The 16,730-nt window shown below is 61.2% G+C and overlaps 4 protein-coding genes across 4 annotated transcripts; 3 read left to right on the forward strand and 1 right to left on the reverse strand.

Annotated features, from left to right (window-relative positions):
• The first annotated feature begins 542 nt into the window (after positions 1 to 542).
• On the forward strand, positions 543 to 4,521 carry F5144DRAFT_154736 (uncharacterized protein). The gene has a single exon (XM_066782482.1). It carries the CDS (start codon positions 725 to 727, stop codon positions 4,454 to 4,456), a length of 3,732 nt encoding a protein of 1,243 aa, XP_066644038.1. The 5' UTR covers positions 543 to 724; the 3' UTR covers positions 4,457 to 4,521.
• A 309-nt stretch (positions 4,522 to 4,830) lies between these two features.
• F5144DRAFT_486551 (uncharacterized protein) lies at positions 4,831 to 8,519 on the reverse strand (the record flags this gene model as incomplete). The annotated part of the gene is made up of 2 exons (XM_066785554.1): positions 4,831 to 8,296; positions 8,356 to 8,519. 2 exons carry the CDS (start codon positions 8,517 to 8,519, stop codon positions 4,831 to 4,833), a joined length of 3,630 nt encoding a protein of 1,209 aa, XP_066644039.1.
• Positions 8,520 to 9,122: 603 nt separating this feature from the next.
• On the forward strand, positions 9,123 to 14,487 carry F5144DRAFT_565346 (uncharacterized protein). Its single transcript, XM_066788490.1, has one exon. The coding sequence runs from the start codon at positions 9,467 to 9,469 to the stop codon at positions 14,282 to 14,284; it is 4,818 nt and encodes a 1,605-aa protein (XP_066644040.1). The 5' UTR covers positions 9,123 to 9,466; the 3' UTR covers positions 14,285 to 14,487.
• Positions 14,488 to 14,578: 91 nt separating this feature from the next.
• Positions 14,579 to 16,697, forward strand: F5144DRAFT_619296 (voltage-dependent anion channel-domain-containing protein). Its single transcript, XM_066791961.1, has 2 exons — positions 14,579 to 14,712; positions 15,325 to 16,697. Exons 1-2 carry the CDS (start codon positions 14,702 to 14,704, stop codon positions 16,682 to 16,684), a joined length of 1,371 nt encoding a protein of 456 aa, XP_066644041.1. The 5' UTR covers positions 14,579 to 14,701; the 3' UTR covers positions 16,685 to 16,697.
• Positions 16,698 to 16,730: the final 33 nt, after the last annotated feature.

Here is a 16,730-nt window from a genome sequence, read left to right on the forward strand (position 1 = left end):
GTGGTCGTCTCGCAGCCGTCACTCACGGATCCCGGAGAAGTGGGTCCGCCGGAGTCGGGAGGAGCCGAAGTCCCACATCCCCTTCGGGCCTGTCAAAGGTGCAGGTCTCGGACTCGTATCACGTGCATGCTCCAGGCCAAGACCAAGGCAGCGGTTTTGGATGACCCATTTGGGTCGGACAGCTGCCTGGGCATTGGCTGCGAAGCCAGGCAGCAGCATTCTGGCCTGCATCTCGCATCTCAGGGCACCAAAACCAGCAAAAAAGGAGTGGGGTGTCACCAAGGGCGGGCAATTTTGGCGCGCGCGATAGGCACCGAAATAACGAGATCACTAACTATTCGCCTCACCAAGCAGTCGTGATGGCTCGCAAAAGGTCCAAAACTCTGCGTCGCCCGGGGTACCGCTGATTACCCCTTGCAGGAAAACCTGGACCCAAAGTTTACCTTTTGTCTATCTAGACCATTGCGCGCTTTCGGGAGACGTGAACAAGCTCAGTCTTGAACGACCCCTCTCGAGTCTCGACTCCAGGTCTCACACTTCCCTCACCTCACCTGCTTAGTCGAACGGCCTCAATCGAAGGAGAACCACACCAATTCCCATCCTAACCCTTGCGATTTATGAGTTCATAACATCCACCCCCTTCTGGTTTGGCGGAATTTAGACTGCCGCCCCGGCGCGGCCAACCCCCTACCACATTTAGACGGCGGCACACTTCAACCCCGCCATGGACGCCTTTATACCCATGGGTGGCGTCCGGCCGCCTGCCTTCCAGCGCAGGTTGAGCCGCTTGTATAACGATACCAAGAAGTCGTCCGACTTTGTCAAGGATCCCGTCCACCATGCCGAGGCCGACCCCGAGATCAAATCGCTGCACCGCAAGCTGCGCATCCAGAAGGACCGCCTTGTAACATGGGGCCTCGAGTGGTCCGACCCGAACCAGTCGGCCGAGGTGCTAATCGATTCGTCGCTCTCCAAGGCCGGGCTGAGCGAGGTCGTCGGGAGCATCATGTCGACTATCAAAGACATCCTCGCCGAGGCCGAGCCGCTCTGGAACAGCTCGCGCCGCCTGGCGGGCGAGCGGGTCGAGCCCGAGCCCGCACCGAGACGCGGCGAGAAGATCCGGATGGTTGTCTGGGACAAGAACCGGTTCGAGGACCTGATCCGCGACCTGACCACGTCCATCGACACGCTCTACGACCTCTCGAGGACGCGGTCCTCGCAAGCTTCGGCCGCTGTCCGGCAGACCCTTTCCACCCCGTCCCCCGCCCCGGAGGACCTGCGCCCGTTCGAGTCGTCCCGGATCCAGACGCCCCAGCAGATCGACCCCCAGTCGCTCACCAACCTACGCTCCATGCAAGCCGAGCCCATGACGGAGCGGGCCGAGCAGGCACACTCCCGCGAGATCGTCTTCATGAGCAAGCAAGCCTATGCCGAGCTCACCCAGACCGCTGCGGGAGTGAGGCAGCCGCACGCCCCGTTGCTCCTCGAGTACGCCGCCTTCGATTCCATCTACTCCGTGACGGGCATCTCACCGCCCATGGCCCGCTTCGAGAAGGTGTCGGCCGGCCTGCAGTCGGAGCCGCAGCGGTCGCCAGGGTCCTGGACGGGTCTACCGCGCCTGCTGGGCTACTTCGAGGACATGGAGAACGCGAGGTTCGGCTTGGTTTACCAGTTCCCCAGGACATTCAACCCCGTTACCTTCGAGCACCTCACCCAGAACCCGCTCTACAACCTGTGCTCTTTGGCCGACCTGCTGGCCCGCCCAGACTTCGAGCCTAAGCTCGAGGCCAAGTTCCGGCTCGCTGCGAACCTCGCCAACACCGTATTCGACATGCACGCCCGCGGCATCACTCACGGCAACCTTGTGGGGGACAACATTTCGTTCTGCAACGCCGTCGGCACCGACCCGGAGGTCAGCGGCATTAACCAGGGCGAGGTCGACATCAGGCGGCCGCTGCTCTCCTCCTTCGACCTCTTCTCCGACCCGCTCTCGCAAGATGCCCCCAGGCCCTTCTCTCTGTACAGGCACCCCCTTGATCCCAGGAACAGCGCCCAATCGCCGCTGGCCAATAACGCAGACTCCAAAACGTTCGACCTCTACTCTCTCGCCATGGTTCTATTGTCCGTCGGTCTCTGGACCAAGCTCGAGAACCTGGTTCCCAACATGGAGTCGCCCACCCTGCCGGAGTCGGTATTGGAGACGCTCGCCATTCGCTGCGGCTCGCTGTACATGAAGGCGGTGCAGACCTGTTGGAACGCCGTTGACCAGGAAATGTCGGGCGGGCTTGTGACTGAGCAGATCGTGTCGCGTGCCCAGCTCAAGGCGAGCCGCTACCTCGAGGCCTGCTGCATTCTCGACGGCGTCAGCAATCTGGAGGAACGGCTCGGTGACGACCTGGGCGAACCCCGGCCGGAACCCGCGCCGCCGATCACGGCTGGCCCGTCTGTACGCAAGTCCGACAAGGCCCGGGCAGCACGGGCGGAGAGCAAGCCCGAGCAAACCTCCGCTCCGGCCCAGGTTGTCCGGGCCGACAGCGAAGGTAGGAAACTCATCAATCAGCATACCCCCCGAGCCGGGCTGACAGCTGGTACAGTCGAGGAATCCACGAAGCCGTCCAAGAAGACGCGACTTTACCCACAAATACCCCTCCCCCCTGATATCGTTGAGAAGTGGAACACGATTTTCATGCCCCAGATCAACAGTGCTCTGCGGCACTTCTACCGCAAGAACCCCGAGTCGGTCGAGATCTCGCTCGAGTCAATCGGCGAGAGCCCCCAGAGGACTAAGCCGACCGTCCTCGTTGTCTGCACTTCGGTGGGCAAGGTTAAAGCGATCTTGAAGAAGAAGCTGGGTGATCTCTTTGACGGAACTGCCGGCGTCGCGCTCAAGGTGTGCCGGGGTCAAGTCCTCCGCTCACGGAAGCAGCCCAGCCGTAGCATGGCCAAAGCGGTCGACGACGGCCAGGAGGAGGTGGTGGCGGCCAACCCGGACTTTCAGGAACGGCCAAAAAACGGCGCGAGCATCGGCGCGTGGATCGGGGACCGCCATCTACCTCCGGTCAGCCTCGGCGGCCTCATCACGGTGGACGACAGGCAGTACGGGATGACGGTTCACCACATGTTAGATGACCCGGACCAGGCGGCAAAGGCGGGAAAAGACGGCGCGCCGAGGAGCATGGCCGGCCCAAGGACAGACCTGGCGGCGTGGTATGCCGAGCAGTACCAGCACGGCGATGACGACCCCGACAGCAGCGGCAGCGAAGACTATGCCTGCGAGTTTTCGGATTCAGAAACAGACGACACCCTTTCTGAGTCGGCCATTACCAGCGACTACTCGGACGACGACGAGGAGGAAGACGACCACTTTGAGCCTGGCGATATTCCCGGAGTCGAGCCGGGGTGCGGGGAGGGCTACATCATCACCCAGCCCGCGCTTGACGACGTACCCGACGGCTTCTACCCCTCCGCCGAGACCGAGGATGAAGATCACCTCGACACCTATACCGTGGGCGAGGTGTACGCATCCAGCGGGATCCGGCGGCGGACAGAAAACGGCCTGCTTCACGAGATCGACTGGGCGCTGTTCGAGTTCAACGACGACCGTGCCCCCGAGGGCAACCTCATACCGAACATCCCGCCGGCATCCAAACCCAGGCGTCTCTCGTGGCAGAGCGAGGTCGCAGACGATGGCGTTGTCCACCCCACCTCGGTTGTACCCTCGTCCAGCTTGCCCGGCCTCGAGGTCCAGTGCATGGCGCGCACGAGCGGCCTGCAGAGCGGACTCGTGCTGCAGGCCGTGGCGTCGGTCAAGATCTACGGCCGCGTCTCGCCCAGCCAGATCTACCAGGTGTCCGGCACGCAGCCCAAGCCGCTGCAAACCGCGGCGTCCGGGCGAGCCGCCCTGCCCATGGGCATCCCCGGCGATAGCGGCGCTTGGGTGGTGGACCGTGACCAGGGCGCCGTGTGCGGGCACATCCTCGCGTGGAGCGAGCGCAAGCGCGTGGCCTACATCTGCCCCATGGACGTGCTGATGCTGGACATCGCCGAGACGCTCGAGGCCAACGAGATCCGCCTGCCCGGCGGCGAGATCATCTTCTCGCGCAAGCTGGCCCGGAGCCACGTGCCGGGCCGCATGTCGACCCAGTCGAGCCGCTTCAGCCGCATGAGCGGCCTCAGCAGGGTGTCGGAGCAGGTGTCGGAGCTCGACGAAGACGACGAGCAGCAGCAGACGACGCCGAGCCTGGTCTCGCCGCTCCAGAAGCGGCTGTCGAACCGGCGGTCGCAGTTTAGCCAGCGGGGCTCGTATCTGGCGCAGCAGCAACAGCAGCAACAGCAGGAGGTGGGCAAGGATGACGATGACGATTCTTATGACGAGGCAGTCGAGGTGGAACTGCCGAAGGATTTTCAGGACATGCAATTATCGGATCAGGACGTCATGATGAGGTGGATTGCTTGATACCACAAGTTTCTTTTCGTGTATTTGTTTGCACTTAGCGTATCGCTTTGTATAATTTACGATCATGTATATATGAATTGCTTCACATGCTTGGCTGTCACTGGTTCGATTGATACGACGCGATTATGCGATTAGATGCTAGCACGACAACTCAACACAACATAACGAAGGAAACAAGACCGCATAAGAGAGGGTATATGATAGTGATACAACAAAGGAGAGTCAAATACAATTTGTTTGCCGCCCTGGCCGACCCTGAGTTTTATTACCCCCCGCTCCGTCTCTGAAACACGCCCTGCTGGCATCGCCCAATGAAGCAAGTAACGCTCGGAATCATGGTGGTCATGTCTCGTATCATCCGCTTCTTCCATTCCTCACAACTCATCCTTGATTCTGGCCGCCGTGTCCTTGACGGCATCGGTGGCGTCGCTCGCGGCGCTGGCCACCTTGTCACCGACGCTCCGGGCGGCCTCACCGGCCTGGTTCGCAGCCGAGGCAGCAGTGGCCTGGGCGGCGTCCGCAACGCTGGACGCCGACGACAGGCCAGTGGCGTAAGCCGCGCTTAGGCGTGAGATGACGCTTTCGGAAAAGGACGGCTCCTTACCGACGAGCACTTCGGACATGATGCTGCTCACGGCCGAGTACTGCTTGGCGATCTCGTTGGACCCCGCCGAGGCGTATGAGTCGACGGCGCTGGTGACGGCGGCCCCGCCCTCGCCGGCAGCGCTCAGGACGCTCGGGTACCAGCCGGTGGGTGCCGGGGCGCCGTAGACTTGGACGCTAATCTTCGAGACCACCACGTCCCAGCTCTCGGCGACCCTGTCACCCGCAGCGGCAGCCGTGTCGTAGCCGGCCTCAGCAGCAGCGGACATGGCAGAGGAGGCACCGTCGCTCACGGCCGAGGCCGCGGACGCCGCCGATTCGCTGACCACAGAAGCCGCGGAAGAGGCGGAACCGGCGAGGTCCGTGGGCGTGGGGGTAGCGGTCGCGGAGCTTAGGGCCGAGCTGGCGGCAGCGAGGAACTCGGAGTACCGGTCATGCGCCAGACCGACCCCGGCGTAATAATTGTGGCGCGCGTTGTCCAGCAGCCTGCTGATTTTCTCGGGCGTGGACGGGGGGGAGGAAGCCGTAGTGGCTAGGCCAATCGCAGCCTTGGCCCTCTCGTACTCCTCCTGGGCCCACGCGCGGCCTTGCTGCAGTTGTTCGGATGCGATAGCCACTACCTGGGCCCAGTCCACATCTGGGATCTGGGGAGCCTGGAGAATAGTGGGGAATGCACCGGTGTTGGTCGTGGTAGTGCCGTACAGCTGGCTGGACGCGGCCTTGATGGCGTCGTCGAGTCGGGTACTCACAGAGGCCATGGCGTTGCTGTATGCTGCCGTGACAGACGCCAAAAGTCTCTCATGGGCAGGCTTCGGGGTACCTCGGATCTGGACGGACACGATCGACAAGGCTTGCGAGTATTGGTCGTTGGCACGCGACATGGCCGAAGTGTATGCTGACTTGAGGTCCTCGCGCATGGAGTCCATGGCCGCCGAAACATCGTCCAGCGTATCTTCATCGTCGTCATCGAGGATCGGCTTACGGCTGGGGACGACCTGAGCGGCGGCACCAAAAAGCGCCGGTTTCACAGTCGCAGTGTCGGAGACGGGCAGGTCCCTCTCATCGGACTCAATGTCCTCGTGGTTAGGCTCGGCGGGATTCTCGACAGAATCCTCAGAATCCTCGACGGGCAACTCCGCAAAAGCGGCCTTGCCCTCGTCCACCTGCTCGGTGAAGTTGCCAACCACCACGGGAGTCTCAAAGATCATGCTCGAAGCGATCTCGGGTTGATCGGCGGCATCAGGGGTAGGCTCGGAGGTGGGTTCGACAACGCTGGAAAGTTCCTCTGGCGCTTCAGCCACAGGCTCAGCCTCTGCTTCCACTTCTGGCTCGGGGGCCTCTTCAGCACGGGCAGGGTCGGTCGGGCTGGTCTGCGAGTCCTCGAGAACCACAGAGGCCTCAACGGCAGGCTCAGATGAGGGGTCCGAAGTCCCCGAGGCAGTAGAGGTGCTTTCCTCATCTTTCTGCTCGGTTTCCTGCGACTCCAAGACGGCCTGGGCAGCCTCGGGCGTATGGCTGGTGCCTTCCTCGGTCTGCTCCACCACCGAGGCTTCAGCATCCCCCGTAGCGTTCGTCGCCGCCTGGGCAGCAGCCTCGGCGGCTTGCTCCATCAGGGTGCTGTCAAACTCCGGAGTGTCGTCGCCGGCCGCCAGCTTCCAGTTGGCGACCTGCTTTAGGCGGGCGAGCTCCTTAGCGGTCGTGGAAGCAACGCCCATCGCCTCGTCTTCGATGTTGGCAGCTTCGATCTGGGCGGCCTCGAGACTCGGGTGGCTGATGACGTGGTTTTGGAGATCACTCTTCCAATCATCGAAACGGCCCTTGAGGAGGTGGTACTTGGCCCAGTCTTTGTACGTTATCCCGTCGGTCCACGCCCACTTCATGCCGATCTTCTGGAGGGCTAGGTCGCGAATATTCTCGAGGATGGCGAAGTGGGTCTCGGCGGCTTGCGTGACGGAGCGCTGCATCTCGATCTCGTACGTCTCGCGCCATGTGCGTACGGCCTGGCCCTTCTCCTTGACCGCCATGCCTGCCCGTCGGACAACCTTGATGATTTGCTCCTGGGCCTCTTCAGGAGTGGCGCCGCCCTTATTTACGGTCCCGACAATCCCCTGGATGGCGCGGCGGAGGTGGACAAGCTCCGAGATGGCGCTAGTTTGCAGTTGCTCCAAGTGCGACTTGCCCGTGGTCCTGGCATTCCGCTGGATCATCCTGTTGGCAATTTCTTGCACGCGATCGTCAATCTCAGCGGCAGCCTCGTCGGCGGCCTTGGCGTACCGCTCTTGCCAGTCCTTGAGATCAGCCGCCACGATTTCCCGGGTCTCACGGCGTGAAGGGTCTTCGTTTTCGAGCTTCTCGTCGACTTCCGGCGGGGGGATCGGCTCCATCGTTGATCTGGGGCGGGCGGAGTCGGGGGAGGGGTACTCCTTTTCCATGTTGACGGCGCTGACGGACGACGTAGGGGTGGGAGCCGTGGTGACGGAGACGGCAGGCCTGGTGAACGAGGAGGTAGTCTTGGTCGAGGCGCTCGTCGAGGAGTCGGTCGGCGGCTTCGGGACGGACTTCTTGCCGGTGGTGCTGTAGCGGCCCAGCCGCTTGCCGATCTTAACAAGCTGGGGCTCGACGTTTTCCACGTAGACGGCCCGAATCTGCGGCCCGACAGTGCCGTCCAGAAAAGCATAAGTCTTGTTCCAAGTCCAGACAAATGCCGGCACCACGGTGTCGCCCGTGAACGCCGAGGCCGCGCGGTAGCCTTCGTGCAGATGCGGTTGCAGGTACAGGTACGTCGGCACCAGCAGCTCGTGGTAAGTCTGCAGAGTATTGGTCCGCGCAATGTCGTAGTACGGCCCAAAGGCATCCGAGACGCGGTCGATGTGCGGTCCCAGCTTCTCGTTGTACTGCGCCCTGGCGAGGCCCTGGTACTTCTCAATCTGGGGCTGGACGCTTTTCTCCCACTGGGCGGTGCCCAACGCCTGGATTTGCTGCACGCGCGGGCCGCCGTACTGCTTCGCATAGCTCCAGGTGGGCGTGATGACAGTCTGGTCGACCGTGTTGTAGTATGGCCGCACTAGCTCGACGTACGGCGCTGCGTATGTGTCATAGTAGGGCTCGACGCGGGGCACGAGGGCGTGTTTGAGCTGAAAGTAGGGTTTGCAGATGCGCGGAGATGTGTTGTCGCAGGCGTCGAGGGTGGCCGGGCACCGAAAAAGGATCGACAAAATGGAGTACCACGTCAGTAATCTGTGGGAAAAAAGGTCAGCGGGCGTGCAGCCAAAAGAAACCGAGAGTGGGCTGCTTACCGTGCAGCAATGCTAAAGGTTCTAGCAAGCGTGCTGGGCCCACGGAGCTTCTTCTTCGTCTTGGGGCCCATCGCGTGGCCGTTGATCGGAGACTTGATGGCGCCATTGATGCCATTTGCCGCCCGCGATGCCTTGGCCTTCAGGGTGCCGTTCGCGTCGTCCATGATGCGGATGCGGCGTGGTTCAGCGCCAGGCTGACAACCGGAAGCCGCGCCAATGCGTCGGACGGGAGAACCGCGTCTGCTCGATCTCGGAAGCTCAGTCGCGCCCCGGGGGACGGAACAATCGGATTTGCCTTCGCGCGATGGCCGGGTGGCTTGGTACTAAGGAGGAATAGGATGGTGGATTCGAGAAAAAAAAAAGAGAAGTTGGAGAATGGCTCCCGCACGGAGCTGCCTGCTTATCTGGCGCCAAGAACACGGGGGACGGAGAGAACGAGGACTCGAAACGACGGTCGGAGAAATCCACGACGTGAGTGCAACGTTGACGTTGAGTTATATCTTACATCGAATCGTCAAACGAGAGGGAGGGTTTATTGCAAAACGAAGTTCCCCAGAGCATGCATGACTTTAATGTCCGCTTTGTCCTTCCATCTCAACCAGGCCAAAGCTTGGTTTTCTGTGCAAGCGTGACGCAGCAGCCCCACCCATCGACAACGGACGTCATCCGTTGCTTGAGAACCAATCTCTTGCACGGTGTTGAAGGCACGTGCACGCCAAGTCAACCGCTTGTGGGCGTGGGGCAACTTCAGTCAACAGGGTCCGTTTGCAACTCTTTTCGAATCACCATCAACAAGACCAATTCGCCCCCAAGGTTCCATCCATACCGCTTGCCTAACCTAGACCCCTCTTTTAAGCTTCGACTGTTCAAACGAAACACGGAAAAAACGAAGCGGTGTCGATCTGCTCACCACAGTTCACCTCCGCAGTTCCCGATACCAACGCGACTTGCCTTCCATCCTTCATCTCGAACCGCTTGCCACTCGATTACTCGGCCTGTTCATCACAGTTCACCTCCGCGGTTCCCGACATCAACTTAACTCCCTTCCATCCTCGATCTCGAACCGTCCGCCACTCTATTATTCGACCCTTCGATTACGGGACCACTCGTCATGACAAATGGCGTGCCCGGTCAGCAGCCGCCCGACCCGACGCTCGACGCCGTGACGGGCGGCCTGCCCCTCGACCGATTCCCAGAACCCTTTCCCGCCCCCGCCCCCGACCCGCCTGTCTATCCCAAGAACCGCCGCCGCAAATCCTCATCAACGAGCAGCCGCCGGGCGGAACCTCCAGATTCCCTGCTGCCCGAGCCCGATACCTGTCGGATATGTCGCGGGGAGGGCTCTGCCGATGAGCCGCTCTTTTTCCCGTGCAAATGCAGCGGCAGCATCAAGCATGTTCACCAGGACTGCCTGATGGAGTGGTTGTCGCATTCACAAAAGAAGCACTGCGAGCTGTGCAAGACTCCGTTCCGCTTCACGAAGCTCTACGATCCCAACATGCCCACGGCCCTACCGCCCCATGTCTTGGTCAGCCACACCGCCAAATACGTGTTGCGCCACCTGCTCACCTGGACGAGGGCAGTTCTGGTTGCGAACGTCTGGCTGATCTGGTTGCCGTATATCATGCGTACCGTGTGGGCCGTTCTGTTCTGGATCAGCGACCAAGGGCTGGGCAGTAGGTCCGCCGTCTTGGCCACACCCGGAGACGGGTTCGGCGTTTGCGAGGTGTTTAACGGCACCGGCGTCTGCCCATCGAGCGTCCTCTTTGGCGACGCCGGCCTCGTCGACAAGTCCGCCGCCGGAAACGCGAGCATCTTCTCTCGGTTGCCAGATCCAATACCTCAGTCCCTGCTCGGCGGGGTCGGCTTCCTCCGGAATCTCACGCGCCATGTCTACTTCAACCGATTCGTAATTCACGTCCTCGAGGGCCTGATCATCACGGTTCTAGTCATCGTGTGCTTTATCCTAATAATATTAGTCCGGGATTACGTTGTGCAACAGCAGCCCGAACGCAACTTACGGGCCGCGTGGGCCGCCGTTGAAAACCCCCAGCCGCCACCAGTGGTGCTGGTCCGTCCCCAGGTTCAACCCCAGGAGATTCTTCATCATGCAGCCAACGAGGCCGACGATGCAGCCATCGAGGCCATCGAGGCCGTCCAGGCCATCGAGACCGACGATACAGCGAACGAGGCCGACGATGAGGAGGAGCCGGCGCTTCGCTTGCCCCCACAAAGACAACTGGTCGTTCCCCTGGGCGTGCCTCCTCTTCCGAGGGGCCAGGGAGAGGCAGAGCCGGTTTTTAACATGGAGGCGGCGCACGAGTATCTCGATGTGTTCCGCGAGGCTCGCGGTGATCCACAAGAGATTATGAGGATCGCTCGGGAGCGAGGCCTAGACGACAGGATGGACTACTGGGTGCAGATAACCGCGTCCATGATAGCTCGCGATCGGGAGAACGAAGGCTTTGACGGACTTGAAGGGGGGCCTATCTTTGCCCACCCCGCCCCCAACCGTCGCCTCCGGCGAAGGGCGAATACTGACGGCCCTCCGATCCCAAACGGATTGAACCCCTTAGCAGCTGACAACTTTGCCTATGAAAGAAACTTCCCCCCTCTCCCCACGCAGGAAGATACCCCAGTTGTGGAACCAGAGAGGGCAGTTTGGCCTGCTCTCGAGTCTCCAAACGATGCCAACAGGCCCCCGAGCCGTGCGGCGTCCCTTCAAGGCCCTCCGCCGTCAGAAACTGAATCTGACGTCGGGGGTCTAGGCGGAGCGCCGGCACCCCCTGGGACCCCGACCCTGGCCCCGGCCCCGGCCCCGGCCCCGGCCCCGGTACGGCGGGCCCCCGCGGGTATCGTTGGGCGGGTTGCCGACTTCATGTGGGGGCGGGTCGACGCTCTCGAGGAGGCTGACCTCGCTCCCGTTAATTTCCGAGGCGACTTCGCCGAGGATGATCCGGAGGACGGCCACGGAAATGCGCCGCCCAACCCGGCAGGACAAGCCGGAGAAGGTGCTGAAGCGGCGGCCGCGGCAGGGCTAGACGCCGAGGCACTAGAAGACGCCGAAGACCTCGAAGGCATCCTGGAGCTCGTTGGCATGCGCGGCCTTCTCATCGGCCTATTCCAGAACGCGATTTTCTGTGCGTGTCTCGTAACCTTCACTATCTTCCTCGCAATCTTCATCCCGTACAACATCGGCCGCGTCAGCATCTGGGCCCTTGCGAATCCCATGCAAATCGCGAGCATTCTCTTCAGCCTCTCCAAGCTCGTCCAGGACTGCGCATTGCTTGCGGGGGGGGTTGCATCCTCGGCTCTGTCAGAGGTGGTCCACCTGCTGAGCCGCGCATTGATGCTGCCGTCCGTCGCCGAACATTCCATGGGGGTTTCCAACACGTCGTGGGCCATGGCCGTCGGCGCAGCCAACCGAATCGGCGGCCACTTTGTGACCGAATGGCCTTTTTATTCCACATCCGAGGTACGCAACTTCTCCGCCATTAGCCACGCCTCTCTCTTCACGCTCAAGGGCTACGTCGCTGCAGGCTTCTCCGGTCTCTGGGGCCTTCTCGACTTCGTCTTCGGCGGTCACTACGCCACCAAGGGCGCGGCAGCATCCGCCCTGGCCGCCGAGACTTTCCCGGTTGTCTGGCAGTATGTAAGGGCTTTGCCCGCCGCTGTTTTCACCCCTAGCTCTTGGGTTCTCGACATAAATCTGCCTGTGGCTGCGGTCGCGACCAACGCAGAACTCGCGCACTGGGGCGGCGCCGACAGGTTCTGGGCCATCCTTATGGGCTACGTCGCCATGTTTCTGATGGCCGCCCTCTACCTGCGGCGCGGTGTTCCCTTCTCCACCAGCCAGGCGGGACAACGGTGGGAGACCTACCTCATGGACTGGCTCAACCAGGCCAGCGGCGTCGTAAAGGTCATCCTGATCATCAGCATCGAGATGCTCGTCTTTCCGCTCTACTGCGGCATGCTCCTGAACATCGCCCTGCTTCCGCTCTTTGAGCAGACAACGCTCAAGTCCCGGCTCCTCTTCACGCTCCACTACCCGGTCACGTCCATCTTTGTACACTGGTTCATCGGCACTGGGTACATGTTTCACTTCGCGCTGTTCGTGTCCATGTGTCGCAAGATCATGCGCAGGGGCGTCCTCTACTTCATCCGCGACCCGGACGACCCAGACTTCCACCCGGTCCGCGATGTTTTGGACCGCAACGTGACGACCCAGCTGCGCAAGATCTTATTCTCGGCCTTCGTCTACGGCGCTCTGGTCATCGTGTGCCTCGGTGGTGTCGTCTGGGGGCTGTCCCTGTCCCTACCTGTCCTACCCATCCACACCTCGTCCAACGAGCCGGTACTCGAGTTTCCCATCGACTTACTGTTCTACAATTTCCTGATGCCGTATGCCGTCAGGCTATTCCGGCCGAGCCACTGGCTGCAGGCCATGTACAGGTGGTGGTTCCGCCGCTGTGCGCGAGCCCTCCGAATCACGTGGTTCCTCTTTGGTGAGCGGCGCATCGACGAGGAGGGCCAGCTCGCGCTGGCGCCCGACTCGCCCGACCGCAATCTGCCAGCCTGGAGGCAATGGTTCCTCGAGGTGGACGCCGACGGGCGCGTCGTGGCGAGGTCGTGGCACGGCATCTTGGACGGCGATACGGCCAAGCGTCCGGTTGTGAAGTCAGAACACATAGCCAAGTTCAATGCCAAGAAAGAGACCCTCGTGCGTTCCAAGCAGCTCACCACCGACGGGCGGTTCGTCCGGACGCCAGCTTCCGACCAGGTCAAGATCCCCAAAGGCGCCGGTGTCTTCCTCGCCGTCAACGAGGACAACACGAGGCAGGATGGCATGTGGGACCGGCCCCAGAACGACATCTACTCGAGCGACCAGTACCAGCTCGTCTACTTGCCTCCGGACTTTGCCATCCGCATCTTCCTTTTCATCCTGTTTATCTGGGCCTTTGCCGCCGCTACCGGCGTCGCCATCACCATCGTGCCGCTAGTGTTCGGTCGGTGGATGTTCAGAACGATGATTCCGCCACACGTCCGCGCCAACGACATATACGCTTTCAGCATCGGCATCTACGTCCTCGGTTCCGCCGTGTATGCGCTATCCCATGTACCAACAATCTACCGGATAGCCAGAGCTCATATCGCGGCCACTATTGCCGCTGACCGCGGTCACCACGCCTTCTGGCGAACACGGGATGCCATCCTCTACGCCGCCCGGATCGTATACACCTACTTCTTCATCCTGTTGGTGGCCCCGTTGATCGTGGCGTCGTTGATGGAGCTGTATGCCCTGGTGCCCCTCAACGAACTCATGTACGGTGCTGTTCTCAAGCCGGATTTCGCAAAAGCCCTCGCCGCCGGCACCGCCAAGGCGGCAACCCAGGCACACACAGTGCGGGTCGTTCAGACTTGGACCGTGGGCCTGCTCTATCTCAAACTAGCGACTCGCATTGTCAACACTTGGTTCCGGGGTTCGCGAGTGTCCAACGCGGCGAGAGCGGTCCTCCGCCGCGGGTGGCTAGATCCCGATGCCTCAATTCTCACCCGCGCGTTTGTCGTTCCTAGCCTGGCGATATGGCTGATCGCTGTGACAACGCCCCTGCTGGTCGCCAGACTCGCCATCGCAAAGGGGTTTGCGGACTTCGTCATGAAAGGCCCCGGCATGGTGCCGGCCCACGGCCCGCCCAATCAAGCGCTGTACAACGCGTGCGCGGTGCTGATCTACCGCATGAGCTTCTCCGTGGTAGCGCTCGCCATCGGCAGCTGCTTCGCTCTGTGGAGCGCCGTGAGCATGTGCCACCGCTGGCAAGTGCGGATCCGCGACGAGGCTTATCTGATCGGCGAACGGCTCCACAACTTTGGTGCAGCGCATGCGCCTCGGCCGCGAAACGCGTCAGGAGGCAGTGGGGTGAGAGCATGATCTGATACCCGCGGTGATATTTTCTTTCCTAGATTTCCATTTTTAGCTCGGCGTTTTGTTTCGAGTTTGCGTTTCAACGCTACGGAGAAGAATCTCCCATCAAGGCTGGCGTTCGGTGTCAAGGGGGTCATGGCAGGCGCGCATTGCGAGGTTGGAGGCTACATCAAGATACCTAGATACCTAATGATATTTGAATAAGTACCTAATCTTGCGGCGTTCCAACCTTGAAGACTACATCGCGTTGCGTCAGCTAACTACTGCCACTTGGATAGATGGGCGGGTGCGTTGGCCTGTGCCGAACAGACTCATGACTGGCTCCGAGGTCCCGAGTCAGTTGTATGGGAAGAGATACCCTCGCGCCCCAGCCCTACCAGGTCGCCAGGATATCCTTTCCAGACCTTCTAACGACGCTGCGACATGTCTTATCGGTCCGGGCATGACCCCAGAAGGCTGTGTTTGTCCGGTGGGGTGGTAAACGTGCTCCTACATCGCTGTGGCCATCATCAAGCTCAACGCAACCCCTCACAGTCCTCGGTGGGTGGAACTAGTTGCTATCGAGGCAAACCTGACTCGCTTTTCTGGGGCTATCGACGCTGTGGCAATCCCAAAACAGTTGAGCCGCATCCAGGGGCGGCGGGCATCCCTCCCTTGTCGCTCGCCACACTGCCTTTTACTGAAACGGGGTGGAGAGCATCCCAACTTAGTAACATCAAGACAACCATCCAGACCCGTTTCGGGCGAGGGGATCTGGAGCCTTCATAACCGATCTCGAACTCGGCCTTCTTTGAACTTTAGGTCTGACTGAGCCGCTTCCCTTCGCGTCCTTTCATTCCTCACTCGTTCCATTTGCTCAGCTGCCGGTCAGTCTCCTCAACCGTCGATAGTATGTCAACACCGTTACCGGGCCGGCCCGTCTACTCCCGCTCCGATTCCGATAACCCTTTCGCCGACCAACAGAACTGTCTGCGTCCAGGGCTACCCAGCTCGCTTCACGACTATCCACCGCAGCCCCAGGGCGGGGAACGCGGATTTCTCTCCAGACAGCCGTCCTTCGGGGAAACACCGAGCTCCTCCGGCCGGTCGTCGACCGAGTACAATGGCAGCCACCTCGATGATATCGAAAAGAGCCTCCCCATCCAGACCATCCCTTCGCTTAGGCTGAAGGTCCTGCAATCCATCACACGGGGCCACCGTGGCGACCATGATAAGAGCACCGAACCGCGCTGTGTCGAGGTGAACTCGAAGGCCGGTGAGCCTGCCGACGAAGCGACCCGGCCCAAGCTGGGCATCCGCCAGCGCCTCGCCCACTTCACCTGGGCGTGGTACACACTGACCATGTCGACGGGCGGCCTCGTGCTTCTCATCCGCTCGCAACCGCACCAATTCCCAGGGCTCCATCAGATTGGCCTCGCTGTATTCATCCTCAACATCGTTCTGTTCGTGCTGGTCACTTCGGCGCTGGTCGCCCGTTTCTGCCTGTTCCCGGGGACGTTCCTGCGGTCCGTCACACACCCGCGCGAGGGCTTCTTCTTCCCGACATTTTTCCTGTCCATAGCCACCCTCATCACCTGCACCCAGCGGTACTGCGTGCCCGAGGACCCCGAGGTCGCGCGCGCCACGTCCAAGAGCCTGATGTGGGCCATTCAAATTGCCTTTTGGATCTACGTCGCCCTGACCACCAGCGTCGCCGTCGGGCAGTACTCGTACGTGTTTTCGACGCACAGCTTCGGGCTGCAGACCATGATGCCGACATGGATCCTGCCCATCTTCCCCATCATGCTGTCGGGCACCATCGCGTCCGTCATCTCCGAGACGCAACCGGTGGCGTCGGGGGTGTCCATCGCCGTGGCCGGCCTGACGTGTCAGGGGCTGGGTATCGCGGTCGCGTTCATGATGTATTCGCACATGGTCGGGCGGTTGATGCAGTCGGGCCTGCCGAACCGGGAGCACCGGACGGGGTTGTTCATGTGCGTTGGGCCGCCGGCCTTCACCGCGCTGGCCTTTCTCGGCATGGGGAGGTCACTGCCCGAGAGCTTCGACCACGACATGGACGGGCTGACCGACGCCGCCACCATCGAGACCATGGGCCTAATTGGGGCTGGGTTCCTGTGGGCGCTAAGCTTCTGGTGGTTTGGCATCGCCCTCCTGGCAGTCATCCAGAGCCCGCCTCGCTACTTTCACCTGGGCTGGTGGGCGGCCGTCTTCCCAAACACAGGCTTCACGCTTGCCACCATCTCATTAGGGACGGCCTTCCGTAACGAACCAATCCTGTGGTTTGCAACGGCCATGTCGATCGTGCTGTTGCTGACGTACCTGTTTGTGCTGGGTCACCACATACGCGCTGTTGTTGTGCAAGACATCATGTATCCGGGGCGAGACGAGGATGTGGAGGATCATTAGTATTGAATTAATAGAGACCTTCGGGCCGGCTCCGAAGGAGCGTATT

This window comes from Chaetomium tenue, assembly GCF_020726465.1.
Source record: "Chaetomium tenue strain MPI-SDFR-AT-0079 chromosome Unknown F5144scaffold_3, whole genome shotgun sequence".
Classification (NCBI taxonomy): Eukaryota; Fungi; Ascomycota; class Sordariomycetes; order Sordariales; family Chaetomiaceae; genus Chaetomium; species Chaetomium tenue.

Bases quoted from the DNA above. Each gene is read 5' to 3' on its own strand.
- F5144DRAFT_565346 (XM_066788490.1), top strand. From the start codon at position 9,467: ATGACAAATGGCGTGCCCGGTCAGCAGCCGCCCGACCCGACGCTCGAC.
- F5144DRAFT_154736 (XM_066782482.1), top strand. From the start codon at position 725: ATGGACGCCTTTATACCCATGGGTGGCGTCCGGCCGCCTGCCTTCCAG.